The following is a 21,867-nucleotide window of genomic DNA, read 5'->3' as shown; positions in this document are numbered from 1 at the left end:
ACACGGGTTAAACGCGAGCACATCCTGGTGTCGTTTTCAAAAGAAGATGCCGAGAAAAGGCGAGGCCCACTTTGAAGGGAGTGCTCCGTGCATCTTACACGCTGTCCACTAAGTCGGAGCCAGATAACATCTGGGGAATCTAACGTTCATGGTTAAATTCAGTCATGTAGATAAAATGAACTGCTGGGATTTAAAAAAAGCGTATTGGTGGTGAGGGGCTGTGGCAGGATATCCGTTCACAGTGCTTTTATTCTGAAATAGCTGGGCTCTTCCGGTGTTTTGCTCTGTCTCTCGTGTGACCGCAGGTATGAGTCCAAACGCATCACGCACGACTTCAACGATATGACTCACGGTGATGACACGAAATAAATTAATAACATAACATTACAGCAACTAACAGAAACCATCACTGTTACTCTTCACCAAACAAAAATCCTTATTACATTCGACATGATCAGTAAAATAATATTTGTTTGTGTGTGTGTGTGTGTGTGTGTGTTCAAGTTACACAGACTGAATAAATATATAAATAAATAGCTTTATTAAAGTCTAAGGGTCTTTGTTACAACAGCGTCTCAGCCAATCAGAGCTCACGATAGTTTGTACTATACACTATACAGTTAAACTCTATCAACTAGTTAAATAGGAGGAAACTTTATTGGGCTAATTTTCTATTTTATATAACACTGTTGTAATTTGCTACACTTAACAGCAGACTAACATCGCGGGGATGCTATGAAGCTGCCACCGTCCAGCGCTTTTGTCATTAATACTTCACACAGCCAATTTGTGGGTGTGTAAATGTGGTGGATGAGAAAACTACAAAACATCTACTGTGGTCCCTTTTTCCTGGGTTCCCCAAACACAGCAGAACAGACAACAGTGCCCCCACCTGGTCAAAGGTGATAACAGTGCCCCCACCCAGTCACTCTCCCCACACTTGAACATAACAGTGCTATTATGAAAATGCAATCTGCTCATTATCACAATAATAAAATCTAAATTCAGCTCAGATGTCAAAGAAAAATAAGAACAGACAAAGCCATTTCATAATATATGTATTTAAATCAAACACAATTTAAATATATTATAGATTAAGTACACATACATGTCAGAAAACATTAGTGGTACATAGTACCAAGAGTCTTTTCTGGTTCTTTTCCACGTCTTGGTAAGGCTCAAATGAAAGTTTTTAAAAAAAAAAGTTGAATTTGCTGAGCACACTTTCCAGTTGAACTGTCCGGTAATCACTGATGTTGGTTTCAGTGACGCATTAAAAAATAAAAATGAAGCGATCACCATAAAAAAGGACTACCTTTAATATATGTGATAAACCAGAAATCTATATATAGAGAAAACATTTATGACAGAGTTTGGAGTTTTCCAACACAACTGGAGTACTGGAGTTTATTGGGGAGTATTTCTTCTATGCTCTGTGAAGGTGCCAGGAGGTTCACACAGAAGGTCAGATAGTCCGAGACCCGGATGATGTCCTCTTCGATTTCAGTGTCACGTTTCCATATACAGTACGTAAACAGCTCACATGAGTGAACAGCAAACCAACAAACAAAAAAAAAAAAAAAAAAAAACTACTCCAGGAAGTGTGTGTGTAAAAACTGCACAGTGCTCCAAACTGCTCATTCTCCGTTGCTTAATCCATACGTATCTGAACCTAGGAAAGAATTTCATCTAAAAACAAGGAATGCTTATAAAAAGGTGTGGGGAGACGTGTCGTGAGGGTCGTTCTGCTTCGTCGTGTCCCCCGTGGTTCTGAGATAAGACTTTTTTTTATTCTTTTCTTTTTTCCAGTGACAGAGATGCTTCATGGCGAATGTTTCTTCAGGAGTGGCTCCACGTCATCTCATTCAAGCACTTGACTTTGTTTAACCTTTGGCGACTACACGTGTACCTTTATAGTGTTATGGAGTTGGAAAAGTAGAACATGGATGTACTTCAAGTTTTCCATTAGCCCATGTGTGAACAAACAAACACTTACCCACGCACGCACTCACACGCGCACACACACATACACACACAGGGTGGTTGAGGAGGTGATAAAATGCCTTCTTCGTTATCAGGGTATTGCAGTTCGTTGCAGGGTGAACCATGTGTACAGTTTCTCACTGGTGTGGCCAGCGTCTTCATGGAGTGACAGTCCTTTGGTTCCTCAGTGGGGTCATAGCTGCAGACACACAAAAGAAAACACTTAGACAACAATTGTAAATCATCCCACCCGCCGCCGCACAGGAACGACACGGAGTGACGTTTTATACCTTGGTGGATTTGCCGGGGCTGTCGTGACTCGACTGGTGGACGACATCGTTGACGATCATCTTGGCTATCTGCCATGCCATCTCCTCCTGAGCCTGTTAGTGAGAGTCACAGCACAATACAAACAACTTTAAGACTCTTATTTATTAAGTGACATCACAGCATGAATCCGATTACAGGTCACTGAGAGTCTGCCTCCGACCACTGAATCATTCATGACCATTTACAGTAACATCTTGCCGCCTCACCTCATCCGAGTTGCCTTGGACCCATTTCTTCATAGCTTGAGAAAACATGGAGCCTAAATGAGAAGAGAGACTGAGTGAGACAAACATAGACAAACGTAAACAAACCTCAGAGTCATTCACTGTTAAAGTAATTGCTACAAGCTAATGTGAGTGAAGGTGGGTCAATGCTGAAATAATTAGGAATTCAGTTTCGGTTGGGCCCTACTGAGTTCGCAAAAATGTCTGGTGCTATTCTCTCAAGCAAGAGTAGACACTCTACAAACCATGAAAGTGTTTTTCATATTGTTAGATCTAAAAAGCAGGGGAGGCTTTTTCCCCCCAAAGGGTCTGTGCTTAAATATTTCAGGAGAGTTGTAAGAAGAATGGAGGCAGTCACTAGACGAGGTTTATAACCATGGGCACAGAGTAGATGTTTTTCACGGCACAGGAGAACGAGATAAAATGCGACAGAGTGAGGGTAAAGATACAAAGAGAATAATGTGACAGAAGTGGAGGAGGGAGAGGATCGTGCCTTTGGATTTCTTCACATCCGGCTCGGGCTCTGCCTCTCTGATAAACTGGCCGAGCTCATTCACCTTCCCAAACGTCATCTTTCTGTGCAGACAAAGGAGAGGAGACGGATGAAGACAGCAGACGGAGCGAACGAGACAAAACTGACACACACACACACACCTGCATGTCTTTATTCAATAACGCTGACAAACACAGGCTACGACTTTGTCTTTCAATAAGATCGTTCCGGTAAATTGTTTTTGCACAGGATTTTTTTAAAAGCGCACATAAAAACCTTTTACAGTTCAGTCAATAAAAACAAAACGGAGACGAGCATCGATTTCACTCTGCAGCGTGGGCAATCGAAAGAGCATAAAAATACAAACGCACACAAGTAGGAGACAACAAAGCAGCAAAGTGTCACATGTACGCTTCAGGACATGATTTAAAATGCAGATTCGGCTATCCCAAAGCACACCGGCAGTTCAAAATACTTTAAACCAGCTACAAATTACATCATGTACTCTCTGCATCAACAAATGACTGGGGGTTTATATAACTTAAATTTATTTAGACATTCGTGTTAGACACACAAAACTCACCCAGCGTATGGCCGCTGGTACAGGGTCTCAGGATCCAGGCTGGCGACGTCCACTGTGATCGCTTCATCAAAGTTTTTCAGGATCTTGATCACGGCCTTTCTGGCACCTTGCTGCATTAGAGACACAGTGAACAGGATGTTTATTACAGGTAACACCGCTTCATTGCTTCAACTGACTCCCACAGCAATGATCCTGACCCTTTGGTATTAACAGAAACATTATTCCTGTAATGAGGCGGAACAGGTCTAAATGTCAGGAGACAGAGGAACATCCCCACGGGGGCTGAAGATGAGGGGTCACCTGAGTGTGAGAGCCCTCGCTGGCATTAGAGCTGGAGCGGTCGTTGTCTCCAGGCCCGCTCTGACTCGGAGTGCTGACATTCACGAACTCATCTGCCCGCACAGAGTTGATGAGGTCACTCAGGTATTTGTAGTAAAGGTTGCTAGACAGGAAACCCGGCATGTAGACCTGAACAAATGCAAAACCCAGTTAGAAAATAATGAGCTCCCTGATATATTTTCAGACAAGTTGCAAAGGTTGTTTCTGACCTTTATGCTAACAACAATGTTGAGCTTTTATTTCATTAACTTTGGGGCTGGTGCATTTGTCTGTGGTGTAATGAGGCTATTTGTCAGTGACGTACAACACAGGACTGCTAGAGAGGATCCTATTAAACTCAAGAAAACTGCTCAAGCAGTGAACTAAAGGCTTTATATTTCTATGCTCTACCAGAGTTCTTGTTCTGTGTCTATAAAGCTAAAGGACCATAAGAGGAGACCCAGGGTGAATATTAAACTATTTGAGAGTCTGACCTTCTCCATGGTTGTCCAGGCCTGTCTGAGTGGAGTGGTGAAACAGTCAGGGAGAGGCCCTCCCTCCCGGCAGATGTTTGACTCGATCTCCATCCGCACGGAGTCGCCAAATCCCAGAGGGTTGGTAGCTTGGAGTGAGAAATACCTGAAAGAGAATATAAGAAAGAGAGATTAATGACAGAGTTTAAATGAGGACACCTTTATAAAGGTTTCTGCCGTTGAAAGAAAAATAACTTCAGTGAATTTCTTTTCTGTAAGAACACAGCATACAAATCTCAAAAGTCAAACTGCCTTATTGTAAATTACTGTAATTATGTTGACAGATGCTGTATTCTGACTAATATCATAGCAACAGGGCTGCAACTAACAGTTATAAATTAACTGATTAATCGTTTGAACTACAAAATATGAAAGATGAAAAACTATAGTATTTAAAATAAATACAGGAACTGCTTTCAGAGCAGCAGCAGCAGGGAGGACCTACTTGTCGTAGAGTATCATGGCATCATTTTGAGCCTCCTGGCCATCATATTGGCCTTTTTTTGCTGCTAACTGATTCTGGAAGTTGTCTGCTGCCAGCCAGAACTGCAGTATATTCATCGCCTCCTCTTTTTCCATGTACTGCAGGAAAGAAGATACATTCATCACATTGGCTTGGACAAATTTAGAGTGTCTTTTGATATGTAGGACTGTTGATTATCATTTCTGTAAAATACAAATACTGTATATCAATACGTTAGGAAATGTAAAGGGAACATTCATAAAGTTTCACGTGTTTCGTTTCAGGTACTGACTGAGTCTATTTGTAGTAGAAGCAGAAGAGGACAAGTGTAAAGCAAAGAGTCAGGAAGAGAGCACAGACAAAATAACAAGTTTAACAGCATCGGCGTAAAAATGTGTTTGTGATGAGACATCGCAAATAAAAAAAACGTTTAGGGACTCACTGAGCCCACTCACCTCGGAGAAGTAGAAGAGAGCTGACTCGCAGAACAAGATGTCTGCCAAGAACACAGAGCCACTAGTCAACACTTCAATCTGGTATTTACAGAAATGATGGCTCCGTAGGAACTCGCTAAAGTGCCTGCAGACGAAAGGGCAAGTGGAAGATGAATACAGCTGCTGCTATGTTGAGGTGGTAAATTGGAGAGAAGAGCGCCAGTTACAGTTTCATCTTAAGGTCGACAACATGGAGGCGAGGAATCCGTCCAAACATGAAGGAGTGGATATGGAAATGAATAGAGAGAAACTCACTGTTGCTCCAAGATGCTGAAGACCACCGACTGTGCAATGACAAAGCAGTTTGGATCAACCATGCCATCCTCTCCACATATCTTAGCTACAGAGGGGAAGGATGAGGCAATATTATTCTGTTTTGCAATATGATTTACAGTTTGATAAAATTAAGGACATCTCTACTGTATCTTACCAACAATATCATTTCTAATCTGTTCAGTGATGGGGATGGGCCTCACTGCATCTGGAGAGACGTATTTTGTGAAGATTATAACTGCGTCTTTCTCTATACCTGAAACACACAGAGGTAAATCGTTTAGCGATGCTACAAAGTAGACAGGAGTGATGTTATAAAAAGGATATATTTTAAAAGTTAGGTTCTCAGTTTTACAACTCTGAAGGGAAATCATTGTTGTATACACGTTCGTCCAGTCCATTACCAAGACGGGGAAGTAGCAGCCTGGTTGCCATCGAAATGTAGCCCAAATTTTAACTTTAAAAACCTGCAAAACTAAGTGCTAATTAGGTTGTAGTTTCATCCACTGCCAATATCAGAGTCTGAATGCAACACAACCAACATCAACACAAACTTCATTAGTCCAGCCTTAACCACTGCAAAACAAGTAGAAACAGGACAATTCAATTTGATCCATTTGAATCTGTCTCCTCTAGCAACTACACGGTCTGTAGCTGCTGCTAGAGACCACTAACGTACAAAGGACTTATTTTAGCTCTATCAGTCAGTAGAAAACTGCATTTTCAAGTGTTTGTATCCATTTTCTTAAGGAGAGGGAGTGTGTATGCAGAACAGAAGGAGAGATGTGTGAAACTCAAAGTAAAGATTATTTAGATCCTAAAAGTGAAAGGAACCTCTCCATTCAAGTGATAAATGTACATATTCACTGTACTACTGTACTGATAGAAAGATCCCTATAGGCAAGAGACGGAGGCCAAGTCTTCTTTTTCAGTTTCACTTTCAGTTTCTCAGTCTCTCTCTCTCTGACAGTCTGCTGGGAGAAGCATCGAGGTTTTCACTGCTGACAGTTTGGCTACTCAGTAAAGAAAGCAAAACAAAACCTGAGGAACCTGAACTGAATGAGCATTTACACACAGCATCATTCCTAACACTGGAGGATGTTATAATAACATCGTTGCAGTCTGGTAACCATTTCCAGGTACTGGGTCACAGCCTGTATGTAAAACATGTAACAACAATCAGACACACACAAAAACAGCTGACTCACTTTTCATGAGCTTGTCCGAGAGGTCTCGCAGGGTGCTGTTTGACTGCACCTTGTAAGGGGTCCCTGTCCTGGAAGGTGCCTGCCTGCTAGGGGTTTCTGCTTGAGGTGTGCCGGGTCTCAGGCCTGCTTCTGTGGTGGAGCCTCGCCGCTCTGACAGCACCGCAGGGCCTTCACTGCTACTGTCCCGGGAGAGGGCACTGGTTTTTAGGGGTCCTGTCTCCGGATGGTCTGAGCCACCTGGAGAGGAGGGGACGGGCTCGGCCAACGAGCTGTGTTTGACAGAATTGAGGCTGTGCGCTCTGACTCGCGACCAGCTGGTGGAGCGAAAACTTTCAGCATCTAACCAGAAGCGAACCAGGTGGTCGGCGCCCCGTAGTTCCATAAAATGCATGTAGTGGGGCATCGCCACATTGTCCCGAAGGACATGATCCACTGTTTTGGAGAGCCGAGAGCGGGTCTCCTGGGGCTGATAGTTCACACTGGAATGACCTGGAAAATACAAATGTACAAGAAAGGATTAAAGAATATACATGTAGCAAAGAACGTAAAGATTTTAGACTTTTAGGGGTTTTTTTTGTTTATTTTGCTACATATGATCTGTATTCCAGTACAACTCCTCAATCAAAACACAACAGTGTATTTTAAGTAATTTGTTACATAAAAATGATGCAGTGTAATACATTTTGATTATTGTATTAACCTTGTGATACTTTACAAACCTGCTTATAGCATATTAAGTTATTAAGTTATTATGTACCATCCAAAAAAAAAAAAAAAAAAGTCACCACCTGGGTTTAACTAAGCAAATAGGTAAGAGCCTCCCACTGGATAATCACTGCATGGATGATTATTTTGCAGCCTGCAACAAGTTATTTAACTCTAAATGATGCAGTGAGTAGCTTCCCAGTTCTTAAACAACCATGTCTGAAGACACGTCCTGTGGTCATGGAAAAGATGTTAATCTGTTTCAGATAAGTCAAATTATTGACATGAATCAAACAAAGAAAACATCTAGGGAGATTGATGAATCTACTAAAACTGGATTAAGAACTGTCCAATGAAAGACGGTCATGTGGTCTGATGAGTCCAGATTGACCCTGTTCCATCATGCCTAGTGTCTACTGTACAAGCCTCACAGCAACTCTCCAATCATCAATACAAGATCTTGGTGAAAAATTAAAGCAACTCTGGACGGAATAATCAATTATCAATTATCAAAATGATGCCACGGCAAATGTGTGACGCAATCAAAGCTAAATAAGCTTCACAACAGCACCCGGTACAGTTCTAGACACAAACGTTAGCAAATCCACAAATCCCTGCTGCTCACATAGCAGTAAGATTGACACTGCCTTTGAGGGCACATTAGGAGTATTCCACTTTAATATCTGACAGAGCTGTACACTTTCTATTATTTACAGTTTGCAACTTTCAAACTAGAAGGAAGATAAAATGTGCAGCACATTCGCAGGAGCTGGAAAATGAAATGAAAGATAAAAAGTGATTTATTTTTTTTATTTTGTTGTTGTTGTTGTTGTTGTTTGTGCTCAGCTCTCCCATTTCAGCTGTAATGTATGGTCCAGGCTGGAGGCTGACATGAGCTGAATTCAAACTCCTGGATATTTGTTTTGTAGTCATCTGAAATTCCAGCTTTACGTGTGTCTAAAAGTGGCTTTAGTCTATGCAATTTCACAGATGATTTAACCCAGGCCAAACTTTTCAGAGTCACATGTCAACAGCACTTCTGTGCAGTGTCCAGGCTGCCTCTCGCCCTGACACTGGCCCTCACAGCCACCACACTCCAGTCATGTCTAAACAAAGAAAACAAATCTCATTCCTGTAGGGACATGATGTTATTTGACTTTATGATTTCTCAAATAGACTGTCTGTTTGAATAACATCCACATCCTGAGGAACGGAAACCACACACACACACACACACACACACACAGAAGAGAAAACAAAACAAACAAGGGAGTGTGCTCTTTGACTTCAAACCCGACGCTTGCTGGATTATGAATGAGCACATCAGCTGTAATTAGTGCGAAGCGTGGGCTGAGGCTTTGTGTTTTAAAAACAAAACAGTGGTTCAAGGTATGTGGAGCTTTTCAATCATCTTGTCCACATTACATAAGACCATAGAGTCAAGACGGCTTAAAGTTGAAAACTGTTACAATTAAAACTTCCAGTGTGTCATCTCTATCTGAACTATCAAAGCCTCCTGCTTCTTCACATCCCGCACATGTGCTACATCTGTTTTATCCTCTTTGAACTGCTATCAAGAGAAGAAATGGGATCATTTAACACTTCTCATCTGGTTCAAACTGCTGTTGCTAATTAAGTTCTCAGAAGGTTGACGAAGGGTGTTGCACAAGGACAAATATTAGGCCCGCTGCTTTTACTCTGTACATAAGTGGTTTTACAATTTTATTGGCCCCACCACACAGAAGATACTGGCTTAAAAAGCAATTCATACAAACTCTGGACTGGGACACACTGCACTTTGGTAGTCTGCACCTTACTACCGGAATGAGTTGCAACACAAACAGACGTTAGAGAACCTCATTCCTCTGAGAGACTTTCCAGCTTTACTGGCTTACAGCAGCATCTGTGATTGTTTCCATCAGCGTTGCCATGCACGCGTGTGCATGGGCAATGCCTGTTTGGGTGAAGGAATTGTATTGTTTTATATCTGCAGTTTATTCTCAGCTATTCTTAACCTGAGCCCAATGAGATTTTCTAAATGAATAAAGGTCAAATAACCCTTGTGTTAGGAGGCAGACATCACTGGTGTAGGTTTCATCCAGATTCTGTTGTCTGGGCTGTGGCACAGGTTCCTCCAGCTGACACACCCCAGCTATTCTCTGAGCAACTTGTCCGTGCACTTCTCGTCACTGCTGTGATAATATATATTTTAGGGTCTGGCTTTCATACACACAATCTACTTTTATAGCATTTCCGTAAAGTACAGTTTTTACCATAGGAGCACATTAGAAAGCTGTGAGACCAACTTCACACTGACAGGCTGTGGAATGTTTGGCTGCTGGTTAAAGGGATGCATGAAGTCATGTGAGTACCTCACACAGGATAAATGGAGAAGTGTTTAACACTTGCATAAGAAGACAGTTGACTGTTTTACACTAGAACAGTACTACAAACAACAACTAAATTAAAGCAGGAACTTACAAATGAAAGATCACTAAGGAACAAATACAAAACCCATATAACCCCACCAATTTATAAACCAGCTCTGTACCGAGATCACCGAAGTGTGCAGCCTCCATGTGGCTTGGCTGCTTCTTGAGGATAGCAGTGCGACCGCGGGCGAAGGAGTCCATGTTGGCAGAGATGGCATTGATGGCCACATGGCTGGGTCCCGCAGCTTCCTGGATGGCATTGTGGTTCCTCAGTCCTGTTGACGGAGAGTGAGGACTGACTGAAGCTGGGAGTGGAAAATGGAAGACAGAAAAGAAAAAATAGAGTGCAGTGTTATTAAAGAACCTTGGCTTGAATGTATGACATAAGCATGACTTCATGGAAAAAAGGATCTTTCTGGTGAGGAACTTTCAAAGAGCTCACAGTTCAAAGACCTCAGGGTATGAGAGATGTTTGAGAAGACTGTGACTGACTGTGAGCTGCGAGTGTTTCACATATTAGCTAAAGGTCATAATTCTGGCTCTTGTGACAAAATAAGCAGTGATGTTTAAACAGTGAGAGCTAACTTGAGCAAAGAGCTATTACATACTGGAGAATCACTTCCTTAAAAAGGTTACTACTTGTTCCACCAGCACACACACAAGCAAAACACCTATAATAACATCTCAAATTGGCAAAGGCTTAACAAATGCATGAACAAAAAATCCTAAAAATCCTTTGAACTTAAATACTCCTGGTTGTACAGATAAATCATTTAATTTACGTCCTTAATTCTGACACTTTAATAACCTCACAGGGGTGATTATGACCTCACCTCTATTGACTTTAGCATCTGTCACTCTCTCAGGTTCTTTGCTTTTGGCTGTGGGGAGAAATAAGAGAATGAGTTTGTAACTAGAGAAGCACAAATCATTCTGATTGACAAGACAGAGCCAGAGCAGCAAGCAAAAAACAAATCATACATGCATGATATTCATCAATGGGTTACAGAGGTTGGTGTGCACCCAGTGGAACAACTGGAGACACACTGATGTATCTAGTTACATGATGACATAGTGAGTAAACCGATATAGCAGAAAAGCAAGTGAATAATTACACTCTGCAAACAATTTATCTGAGGGAACAGGGAAGCTGTGTTCTGATATGTAAAAGCCTTCTCAGTCCTGTTCACTACATAGTAAGCAGGACTGAGAGGTCTTTCATATTAGACATCAGTATTGAGAATCCTTCCTAAGATTTGTGACATTGGTCTATTAGCACTGGGTAATCCCTGCATTTTGAAGGCAGATATTTTTCTTTAGCTGAGTGAGACTAGCTGTCACACATTTTACTCCAGAGCCTTTCTAAGACTTGCTGAATGTCTATTAAAAAATATATACACGGTTCAATAATTTAATGAGTGAATGGAGATTCACTGCAGCCTGACACAAAACCATTAAACGCTACAAATATCTAACACTACTCCCAACCTCTGCAGCTGACTGTCAAAAAATATAATGACAAAATACATAGCCTGCAGTGGCAGACACGATGGCAGGCATCAGGATGACTCACTGTCCATTTCTTCAGATGAAGCTGTTGCTGCAAAGAGCAGTCAGGCCAATTATCAATTTCAACCACTGACATTGCAAAAAGGAGTGAGAGGCCTGTGCAAATGGTGCAGATGATGCTCTTTCAGCAAGACATTTTGGACAGAGCCACTTGTGAATACACGGGTCAGCCAAGAGTCAGAGTCACCGACAGGCTGTCTGTCAGAAAAAAACAAAAGACTACATAAAACTGGGATTTCTAAAACTTCTGGGCCCCAACAGCCTCTGCTGTGCTGAACTCAATCAAAGCAAAAATAACACCAGGCATCTTTGCTCTGACTGAGCTGCAATGGACGTCATGGTCCTAAGAAATGACAGTGTCCTGGATTTGTTACCAGAAAGCTGGGAGACAGCGTAAAACAGCCGAGCCGTCTCCAAACACACTCACTTCCTCTCTGCTCGGAGTGACATCCCGATTCAGTGAATTAAAAGACTACTCTTGCTGATATTTCCTCATTTTAGAGACCTGCTGTGTCAGCTGCTTTGACTAGTGCAGCCAGTGAGGACGAACCACGTCTGACAACGTTGAAGATGAACAACTTTAGACAGTGAAGCTGTGATTTCCTGAAGACACACAGGCTTCAGCTGAAATTGATTTCACAAGCAGCAGGAGTTTTAGCACCATAGTACAACATCTAAAGACTTCCAGTGAAAAACATTTAGGCAATAAGACATGTTGAGGGTCTGTTCTGTCATTAAATGGCCGTGACTTGATGTGTAGCCTCTTATCAGAGCTGCCCATGGAGCTGTTTAAAGCACAGATCACATTCATTCATGTTTCTGCTACGTTGCTACATCCACTACTGGCTCAGTTTCATAATGACGACTACTGCTACTTTCTTAATGGCTAACTTCAACTCTGATTTAGTCGTAACGGGCTATTATTATCCTTTATGATGAGTCCTGTTCATTAATGTGGTCTGAAAATGTCTTGACAAGGCTAACACACCTCAACCTGCTATCAGCCTTAGCACAGCCCGACCACTGTTAGCTCATCCTACCTAACAGTGCTAACGAGCGAGTTTTTAAAATCTAGAAACGTTATGTTTGCATAACAAATCTCGACGAAGTATTAGTTATAGTACAGAAGTGAGATTAATTGACACCAGCGGTAACACCGAGGTCAGGTTAGATAGGGAGGGAGAGAGGATGGAGAGGCCACCGCTAGGCTAACGCTAACCACACCGCTGCAGTGAGCAGAGGCGGCAGAGCAACACATTCCTACACACTCCTCTGTGCCCTTGGTTAATTAGCTTGCGGCAGCAGTCTCGACCTCCTCAGCTACATCTGATCGAGCACCCCTCTCTCCTATGCCGGACCCTGTTTGCTGCTAGCTGCGGTTGACGTTGCAGCCTTCTTCCTCACCTTTCCTCTTGAAAAACGACATGACGGGTTTCACACTCAGGACGTTTCCTCAGCTCACTGACACCATCCCGTGGATTCACGGCTCCCTTCATTCAAATGCATCTGTTCTGTACACTCCTGGTGTGGAAATAAGTCACTGTCGCATCCCCCGACAGTGCTGTCAAATTACAATTTACTCCAAAATTTAGACCAGTCCAGCAGCCATATTGTCAATAAACGTCTCACTTCCGGGCTGGTGCGGCAGCAGCATTATGGGAAATGATGTGTGACCTTCTCTAGTCAGATGAGGGCGCTGTTTCTGCGTGGACAACAGGTATAAATCCATTTATTATGTATTATTATATTTACAATTAATAAATCTTTATAAAATAAGATGCATTTATTAGCTAGTTTATTTAAAATTGATTGTGTTTTAGGCAATATACAAGACATACAAATAATAAAATAAATGATTTATTTTTTTCGAAAACAAAAACTGACTAAAGAAGAACTCTATTAAAACCTGCTTTTTATGTTAGTTTGTATGTATTTATGTAAATACATCCCCTTGAATCCTGTTTTTGTTGACGACAAGTTTTTATTTTTACAGTTTTAAAGTGGATCAAAATGTGAAGCATACAATAATTAATGTGCATGTATACATTATATATTTTATTTTTTCTTTGGAGGCGTTTTTTAGTAAGAATGATTGTAAAACCTAAAGTATAGTTTTCTATCATTTCTTATCATTATCAACACCAGTTTTCCAAATCTCAATATTTTAGATAGTTTGTTGTTGGTATGAAAAACAGACTACTACTACTACTTAGGGCAGCAGACTGAAATACCTGGTGGAACTGTGTTTAATTAAACAAGATCAAATGAATCCCATTCATATTGACCCTGGTACTAATTTCTCAACAAAAGTAAACTGGAATGTAAAAAAAGTGGAAAGAAAAATGTGGGGGTTTGTAAATGAGCCATAACTGCAACAGATACACTTCTTTGCTTTTGACTTCAAGGCTACATACATTAACTTTTGAGTTCTTACTACTATTGATTGAAGTGATACTGTGTTCGTTGTTGATACTTCATGTATGTCACCTCATAACGGTTTAGACAAAGTTGGGTAGAGCCTTTAAACTATTTTTTTTCTTACCTCATTACCTCAGTACCAACACAGGTGCTTACACTTCTGGCTGATTAAACTCTTGCTCATCGTCAAGTGCAGGAGAGATGTGAGGCAGATCAGGCACATTTTAATCAGGCACATATTAAATACTTATACTGTCTTAAAAAATGATGCAAATAAATGAAAGCACCTGTGTGGTTGGAGCATGAATACCTAAAGCTGTTATAAATAACTTGATGTCCATGCAAATGGTGCACCAACTGTTTTCAATCACAATGTAGGCAGATTTTTATTATAAGATCCCAAACTGACTATCTATTTAGAGGTAACACAAATTAACAACTTATTACTACATTTAGTCAATTAAAGACAATTCAAAACACATTTGTTTATTATATAAAATGCAGTGATTTATTTGTCCCTTCCGTTTCAGTCTCGTCCAACTCCGTGAGTCTGTTGGGGCCTGTCGATGCGATACACATACTCTGCAGGCATGAAGTAGCCCAGGTACTCCACACTGTCAGGTGTCGTGTCTATGTAGTAGTGGCCACCTTCTCCGTGGTGGCTGAAGCAGTGAGTGTGCTCCACCCGCAGGTCCAATCCCTGAATTGACAGCAAGAAAAATGCAGGTTCAATAGGTTCTCAAACCACAAACTCATATATTGCAACGCCCTCATTGAGACATAACTGTGTTTGTTTTACTTACTGGGTCTCTGGATACCAGCACAGACTGGCAGATGAGTGGAGCGTTGACCTCAAAGTGCTTGAGCCAGGCGTTGACCTCATCGTTGGTGTTGAGGGGGCAGACTGAGAACTCCCTCGGCTATGAATAAGCCCACACATGGAAAATACATGAATACACACAACCTGGGCGTAACAGTCACGTGGTGTCTGTCATGTTACCAACATGTACTGCTATTCACCATGATGTGGATTTTAGCTTTCCCTTTCTGGATAATGAAGGTTCCTCCCAGAGCCAGGCTTTTATCAGGGTAGTGGCTTTCAAGAGTCTTCCTCAGTGCTGTCACAAGACTGTGGCCTCCTGTTCTCTTCTTGGCCCGAACCTCCATTACCTACAGAGCAGAGGCAGAGGCCGGCTTGTACTGTGCAGCAGTTGCTGTTAATGTTTCTCCAATCAAATGTGGCTAAAGTTCATGCACAACAGCATTGGCAATACTCCCGTGCCCACATATAACCATGTTATTTGTCACATCAAAAATGATAAACATATACATTTTGATGGATGCACACACCATAATTCATTTTTTTATGCAGATATTGTTTGATCAGATTAGACTGTTTACCTTCCCAGACTTCCCTTCACAAGCATACAGATTGCCCAGCAGTCCAAAGCTGCAGTCGGAGAATTTGTCGCTGTATTTTTCTTGCAGACACTTGCCATCAACTGGATTGATGGAGGAGAAGTAGCTGCTGTTCACTGCAGGCCTTCTGTCCGCTTCAGTCAGAACCAGAGGCATCAGCTGTGGATAACAATATGTGCTCCATCAATTTCTGTGTCACGACAACTTTTCACCGATGACATGATACTTTGCCACAGGAAAGCCCACTGATTTATTATCCTTCATCAACAGGGAGCGGTCAGCGTCTTATTCACAGAGAGGATGTATGAAAGGCACTTTTCAATCTAATTTCCTGTTATGCTGAAAGCTAAGTCATACATGATTCAGTAGCCACTGTTCCAAGAGGAATTGTTGCACACCTTGCAAACTGTAATGCCTTGCTGTGGTCTAACGTGTTGCTTTTAGCTGTGTGAAACACAAACCTCTGCATTCATCCCAACAATCCTGGAGGGGGCAGCTGCTGCACCGAGGATGAAGGCTCCCGGCAGCTCCAGTTCCTGAGATATAATGTTCATGTTGTATTCCTGAGAGGAGAAGAAAGAAGCGGGGAGAACAGTATAATAACCCACTACATGATATATCACATTGTCATCATACTAAATGTTCACAAACTGCACTGTGATAGCAGAAAGAAAAACTACTTTGTGCTTTTGAGGCAAAGGAATCAGGTACGGTACACCTCCAACATCAGTGATACGAGGATTCCCACACAAGCCTACAGACAGGACAGAGGTGGTAAGAAAAATATTACATCAAACTGTGCAACAATGGACTAACTACACATATAAGGCATGTCAAGATTTCATTTCCACAATTCCACCCTCTTAATTCTGCAATCAGAGCACAGGGATTGTAATGTGGATTATACAAGACGCGTTCATAATGGGATCTTACCTTTCACAGGAAACTGGAATGGGTCTTTGGTGAGATCTGGACACTCCACGACACTCACCTGAACTTCTGCGAAGTTGTCCTCCAGTCCCGTTTGTAAGACTGCAACCAGCAAACGTGACTTCATTTACTCTCCCTTCATAAACATCCTATTTAAAACCCCTGTTACTGCCACTCTCGCTTTATATCAACACCGAATCCCTTACCAGCACGAAGTTCCTCTAGATCTGGGACGTGAAGCGGGACCTTCTCAGTTTTGCTGACATCTGCCATGACTGTACTTCAGGTCATATGAGCCAGCAGCAGCAGACTGCAGGAAATGTCGATGGATAAGACTGAGCACAGCTACATCCACTGTACGGTTCAAGTCCAGCCCAAGAGTACAACCTAACAAGCGAGTTCGTGTCCAAGCCAAAGGTTCCTCACATATGTCGCTTGTTTATAAGTGAAACTGCCCCCATTTGAACAATGATTAAATAATACAATGATAGGGTTGTAATAAATCAATGCATAGGTAGTAAACATAATTAGAAGGGTGAATATTTTGTTTGTTTCTCATCGTTTGGATTGTTGGGTTGATGTTTAAAAATGAATGTAATGTGTAGTTTCGCATGGAAGTGAAGGAAATCCTAGTCATAAATGAAACGAGTAGTATATGTCCCTTTAGCTGTTTATGTAAAAACAATAACTGAATTGATGAATTTAGTGAAATTTTGACTAATTATTAAGGTGATTTCGGCACAGTCGAAAACGGAAGTACAAAGAGTGAAACCTCTTGTTTTTTTTTAACTGACTAATGTCTCCTCTCCGGTGATTGGTCAAATCGGTATTGGTCACGTTGATGACGTTCAAACACTTCCTGGTTGATCCAAAAACACATGTGTGGCGTCCCCTGTTTTATTTTATTTGTTTTGGCGCAGCTGCAGGTTGTTGTGTAACATTAGCGACATTAATCGGATAACATTGACACATTTCGAGAATCTTTTTGTTCTGGTGCACCCGAACGAACCAACACGACGAACAAAAGGATTCACTCTTTGATAATTTGCTGCCAAAAACACTCTGTGCTACTGGGATCGCTATGTTTGTCTGAGCTGCACAATGACAAGAGTGGGTAATTCTCTAAACGTGACTCAATCAGATGCCATTGCTGAAGCTATATCAGCGGAGTCATGCCACATTGTCCTGGAAACATCCCCTCCGGACTATGTGCAGAAGATATCGCGGTATCTTGAGTCCTCCGGGGGACAGAGCAGACAGGATAAAGCATCTACTAACCCAGCTGAAGCAGACAGGTAAGGATGTCCCTCACATGTCACTGATGATGCAGCTTCTTTCCTAACAGCAGTCAGTCAGTCCTCCCGTTTAACTTTCTAAACGTGTAACTGTGTGTCAGCAGTGATTCAGGAGACAGCCTGTTCCTCACTCAGAAGTCAGTACCAGAGGCTGTGAGGACAGGGAAACGTCATCGCTACAGCTTGAGGTCCACCCCAACATCTCCAAGAGATGAAGAAGAAAGTGAAGATGATAAATCATGCTCTCCTTCCCACGGAGAATCCGCAAATGAAAAGAAGAGGAAAAGAAAGAAGTGCCACCTACCAAAATATCATTTCCCTTTCCTCAATAAGAAGAACTGGAACTCCAGGAGCACGCTCTTATCTTTGCAGCAGAACGCAAGACTTCACGTAAGGACAATCAACACTTCCATACTGTTGTCAATGTTGTTGGCTGTTGTAGAAATTTAACAGATGCTTATCAAATAGTATTTTGAGCTCAAATCTTTCCTTTGTGCAGGACGCAACAATGGGCGGTTTCTTTAAATGTGTCAGAGAGCTGTGGCAGGGCTATGAAAGAGGAGACATGGAGCTGTCTCTACCAACACTTGACATCGATGGGGACTGCATATCTCCCCTTACAGAGTACGTTTATTACAAGCAATAATCATGTTTAATTAAAAATGTATCATGCCTGTTTGTTTTTTAAGGCATCAAGATGATAAATAAAGCTTTTAATTGATTGGTAATAAAGCATGTTTGTCCTGTTTATAGAGAAGAAAGGTCTGAAGATGAAGACATCAAAGTGGTGGTAAGTATTCTGTTAAAACATGAAATGATGGGATTGAAGTTCTCTTACTTTTCCCTGTGTTATTTGTGTGTACAAGTGTCAAACCTTAGATTGACTGAAGAACACCTGCTGTTTATGAGGAGCTGATCAAACCCCTACAATTCCCATAGAGATTACATGTTTCTGATTTGTGGAAAAGTTTCATTCCCATATAGGTCACACAAGAAAAAAATACAAGCGTTTGACACTACAGAGGTTTAGCTCCACTGCCAGATAATATTAATACAACAAATTTAACACAGTTAGTTGCTGTGTTAGCGGAGCACTCACCAATTTAATTTTCACCCATGGGAAAATTCTTAAAGAAATCATATGAGTGGTTCTTGCATGATGGCCTATGTATCTCAAAGTACTCTCAGCGTGGACCTTACTGTTTTCTTTGTGTGCTATCAAACAGGAAAAGAAACGATTTGTGGCACCATCGAAAACAAAGCGCTCACAACCTTGGTACACTCCACCAAAGAGAGACAATCATGAAAAACAACAGAGGAAAGGGAGGAGGAGGTGGACGCCTAGTAATGCCAGCAAAGAAGAACGCCAAATGAAGGCCCCAAAAAATAAATCGACAAAGGTACCCATGTCAATGGTTACACTGTCGTCTTCAGATACAGAGAGCTCTGACGGAGGCCCCTGTAGAGTTCAGGCTGAGAGGGAGACGAATGCTAAATGTGCGACGAGTGGCACAACCTTCGCTGAAACACCAAGGACCAAGGGGAGTCTCACAAGAGGAAAGAAAAGGATTATTTTTCAGGAGAAAGAAAGCGAGGAAGAGCTGTGTGAAGACAGCGATGCTACAATTTGCCAGCCACAACAGCTACAGGGAAGTCCTAGGGAGCTTGGAGGAGGCAGAGAAGCAGCCGTAACTGTAGCAGAAGCTCAAGCTGATGTTTACCAAACAGACCATCTGTCCGAGACAGGGCGGGAGGAAGATGAACCTGAGAGCCAAAGTCTCCTCCAAAATCTCCCAGAGTTGGTTAGTGACACCAATAATGACAGTGTATGCAATGAAACTACAGTAAAGAAGAAGAAGAAGAAAAAGAAAGTGAAAGGAGAACAGGCAAGTGTAGAAGAAGGAAAGGGCCAGAGTGAGGATGAGCCAGAGTGTCTGCACGCCTCAGCGTCTGCGAATGTGGACGCAGAAGAGACTCTCAGCCCACCTGAGGATAATACAACAGAGCCTCTAAAGAGAAGGAAGGCCTGTGTTGAGCTGGAGCTTAAGGAAAAGTGTATGGAGAACCCGGCCCATGAGGATAACATACTGGAGCAGGAGGAGAGAGACTTTCCCGATTCAGCACCAACAAAAAAGAAGAGAAAAAAAGGCAAGTCCACTGCTGACAGTGTTGGACAAGAGGTGGGTGACAACATAGAATCTGGTGCAAGATTGGAGGATTCTGGGGTTTCCATGACTGACAAGGAGAAGAAGAAGAAGAAGAAAAAGAAGAAAAGGATGAAAGGAAGTGTTGAGGATGATGAACAGTTAGAGTCCAGCCCAGTTGCAGAGCCACTAAATGATCCTCCTGAGCCGCGGAAGAAAAAGAAGAAGAAAAAAGAAAAGACGATCGCTATCACAGAGGAACGTGAAGAAGAAGTTTCCGAAAATACTTTAGTCCCTCAGGACAGCTTAGGATGTAGTTATGAAAAGAAAAGAAGGAAGCAGAAGTCTAAGAAACGATCGTCTTCTGTTGATGATAGTCAGGTTGGAGAAGAAGATGGCGTAAATGTGAGCTTGACTAATGTGAGTGTAGCCTTGGAAGAAAATATAGGACTGTCAGTGAAAAAGAAGAAGAAGAAGAAGAAGAGTGAACCTGTCTCTGAGGAAGTAGATATTTCTTCCACTCCTGACAAAAACAGAGAAAATACTGATAAGTCCCAGAAAACAACAGACGGACTTGAGGAACAAGGTGCTGAACAGGTGACCGAGAAAAAAAAGAAGAAAAGAGAGAAAACAGGCGAAATAACAAGCACACAGGTCTCAGAAGATATTGCAGCACAAAGTGTTGATCCAGCACCTCTGCGGAAAAAGAAAAAGAAAAAGAAAAAGATGAGCACCTCTTCCTTCCTTGATGCTGATTCAGAGGAAAAAGTTGCTCAGTCACACCAACAACAAAAGTCCTCTTCAAAATCTGGAGCTGAAACTGCCAGCGGTGGTGGTGATGCAGAGTCAGCAGAAATTGCTTTAAATTCTGGTGATGGGGTCAGCAAAAAGAAAAAGAAAAGGAAGAGGAGGACGTCAGCCACTCAGGAGAACGTGGAAGAAGATCACGAGCCACATTTTGAGGGACCAAAGGAAACATGTGAGAGTGCTTTCACTGACAAAAAGAGAAAAAAGAAATGCCCCCCCATGGAAAGACTGGATGGTGCAGCTCATGAGGGGCAGTCTCAAACAGACGAGGCTGTGGTGCTAAAAAAGAAGAAGAAGAAGAAGTCTAGCGAGAGTCCTCCAGCTGCCAGTGAGGAGGCTGAACCAAGAAGAGCTAAAAGAAAGAAAAGCAGCAAGCGCTTCAACTCTCCTTTGGGTGCAAACTGAAAATAAGATCACAGAGGTGCCAGTGTGTGTGAGCAAGCTTTCACGCGTCACCGTGTCCTGAAACACCCAAACAGCAGGCATTAAAGGAGGCGAAAGACAGGAAAAAGAAGTACACAGTCGACTGGCAACATTCAGTGTGCAGGTATCATGATCTCAGTGAGAACTGATGGGACTTCACACACATACACAATGACATTTGCAGCAGTGACTAACATGAAGCCACTGATAAGCTTTTACAGTCCCAAGTGAAAATGGGGGTTCCCAATTATATTTTATATATTTTGTTTTGTATCAAAACAATTTCTTTTCTAACATGACTCTCAACCTTTTTGGAGTTGAGGTAGTAATGAGCCACAATTTTTTTTTTCAAAGTAAAAGCCCCAGAATTGTTACATTTATATAGGGGGGAGAATTGCCAGGGGTTTGTGAACACTGTGCATGGAAGATAATACTTCCAAACCTTTCTATGTTTTGAATTTTACCACATCGTCAACTAATTGACACACATGTGAACGCCAAGCCTGCCACCTCATGGGAGTTTGAGAGAAAAGTTAACCTAATTTCCATTTAATGATTCAATATGAATTAAACATTAACTTATATCCCGTTGTTATTTTATGCAATTTATCACTGTTTTAAAAAGCTGGGTCTGACAAACTTTAAATGTCCTGTTAGTGGTGTCACCACTGACAAATCAGCTGAGTCTGGATCAGTTTGATGCACCTTGGACAGAACTATTGGTGAGGTCATTAGGTAATACAGTACAGCACTGCTGTTTTTGACGTCGCTTCTATTTTTATACCATCAGAGGAACCAATTATACAATTTCAACTATGCTACA

The 21,867-nt window shown here is 41.9% G+C and overlaps 3 protein-coding genes across 5 annotated transcripts; 1 reads left to right on the top strand and 2 right to left on the bottom strand.

Annotated features, from left to right (window-relative positions):
- Nucleotides 1-560: 560 nt before the first annotated feature.
- Nucleotides 561-13,238, bottom strand: akap10 (A kinase (PRKA) anchor protein 10). Of its 2 annotated transcripts, XM_026372996.1 has the most exons (15): nt 13,013-13,238; nt 10,873-10,920; nt 10,159-10,344; nt 6,903-7,391; nt 5,852-5,950; nt 5,677-5,761; nt 5,383-5,506; nt 4,910-5,046; nt 4,426-4,570; nt 3,914-4,081; nt 3,614-3,723; nt 3,031-3,113; nt 2,520-2,572; nt 2,274-2,366; nt 561-2,182 (listed from the first exon to the last, which is right to left on the bottom strand). In XM_026372996.1, the coding sequence occupies exons 1-15, from the start codon at nt 13,032-13,034 to the stop codon at nt 2,177-2,179; spliced, it is 1,848 nt and encodes a 615-aa protein (XP_026228781.1). In that variant the 5' UTR covers nt 13,035-13,238; the 3' UTR covers nt 561-2,176. The 2 variants fall into 2 exon arrangements, with proteins under 2 accessions (XP_026228781.1, XP_026228782.1); XM_026372997.1 differs by lacking the exon at nt 561-2,182 and having other exon boundaries at nt 2,268-2,366.
- A 1,258-nt stretch (nt 13,239-14,496) lies between these two features.
- Nucleotides 14,497-17,672, bottom strand: c14h11orf54 (chromosome 14 C11orf54 homolog). Its single transcript, XM_026371241.1, has 9 exons — nt 17,654-17,672; nt 16,582-16,685; nt 16,379-16,477; nt 16,126-16,199; nt 15,907-16,008; nt 15,428-15,604; nt 15,047-15,196; nt 14,830-14,946; nt 14,497-14,726 (listed from the first exon to the last, which is right to left on the bottom strand). Exons 2-9 carry the CDS (start codon nt 16,646-16,648, stop codon nt 14,553-14,555), a joined length of 960 nt encoding a protein of 319 aa, XP_026227026.1. The 5' UTR covers nt 16,649-16,685; nt 17,654-17,672; the 3' UTR covers nt 14,497-14,552.
- LOC113169654 (G patch domain-containing protein 8-like) lies at nt 16,696-21,789 on the top strand. 2 transcript variants are annotated; one of them, XM_026371240.1, is made up of 5 exons: nt 16,696-17,670; nt 17,775-18,060; nt 18,170-18,294; nt 18,424-18,460; nt 18,897-21,789. In XM_026371240.1, the coding sequence occupies exons 1-5, from the start codon at nt 17,477-17,479 to the stop codon at nt 21,024-21,026; spliced, it is 2,772 nt and encodes a 923-aa protein (XP_026227025.1). In that variant the 5' UTR covers nt 16,696-17,476; the 3' UTR covers nt 21,027-21,789. The 2 variants fall into 2 exon arrangements, with proteins under 2 accessions (XP_026227025.1, XP_026227024.1); XM_026371239.1 differs by having other exon boundaries at nt 17,772-18,060.
- The last annotated feature ends 78 nt before the right edge of the window (nt 21,790-21,867 follow it).

This window comes from Anabas testudineus, chromosome 14 (genome assembly GCF_900324465.2).
Source record: "Anabas testudineus chromosome 14, fAnaTes1.2, whole genome shotgun sequence".
Taxonomy (NCBI): domain Eukaryota; kingdom Metazoa; phylum Chordata; class Actinopteri; order Anabantiformes; family Anabantidae; genus Anabas; species Anabas testudineus.
Note: the sequence above shows the minus strand (reverse complement) of the source record. Positions and strands in the feature narration are given on the sequence as shown.

What these genes read in the sequence shown, in the direction of transcription:
- akap10 (XM_026372996.1), bottom strand. Translation starts at nt 13,034, where the DNA reads ATGTCGTTTTTCAAGAGGAAAG. An exon ending in CCTGGACAACCATGGAGAAG is followed by an intron (nt 4,082 to 4,425) that starts GTCAGACTCTCA and finishes GCATTTGTTCAG; the next exon opens with GTCTACATGCCGGGTTTCCT. An exon ending in TACCAGCGGCCATACGCTGG is followed by an intron (nt 3,114 to 3,613) that starts GTGAGTTTTGTG and finishes TTGTCTGCACAG; the next exon opens with AAAGATGACGTTTGGGAAGG.
- c14h11orf54 (XM_026371241.1), bottom strand. Translation starts at nt 16,648, where the DNA reads ATGGCAGATGTCAGCAAAACTGAGAAGGTCCCGCTTCACGTCCCAGAT. An exon ending in TCTAGAGGAACTTCGTGCTG is followed by an intron (nt 16,478 to 16,581) that starts GTAAGGGATTCG and finishes TGCTGGTTGCAG; the next exon opens with TCTTACAAACGGGACTGGAG. An exon ending in ATTCCAGTTTCCTGTGAAAG is followed by an intron (nt 16,200 to 16,378) that starts GTAAGATCCCAT and finishes TCCTGTCTGTAG; the next exon opens with GCTTGTGTGGGAATCCTCGT.
- LOC113169654 (XM_026371239.1), top strand. Translation starts at nt 17,477, where the DNA reads ATGACAAGAGTGGGTAATTCTCTAAACGTGACTCAATCAGATGCCATT. An exon ending in AGCAGAACGCAAGACTTCAC is followed by an intron (nt 18,061 to 18,169) that starts GTAAGGACAATC and finishes TCCTTTGTGCAG; the next exon opens with GACGCAACAATGGGCGGTTT. An exon ending in TGCATATCTCCCCTTACAGA is followed by an intron (nt 18,295 to 18,423) that starts GTACGTTTATTA and finishes TCCTGTTTATAG; the next exon opens with AGAAGAAAGGTCTGAAGATG.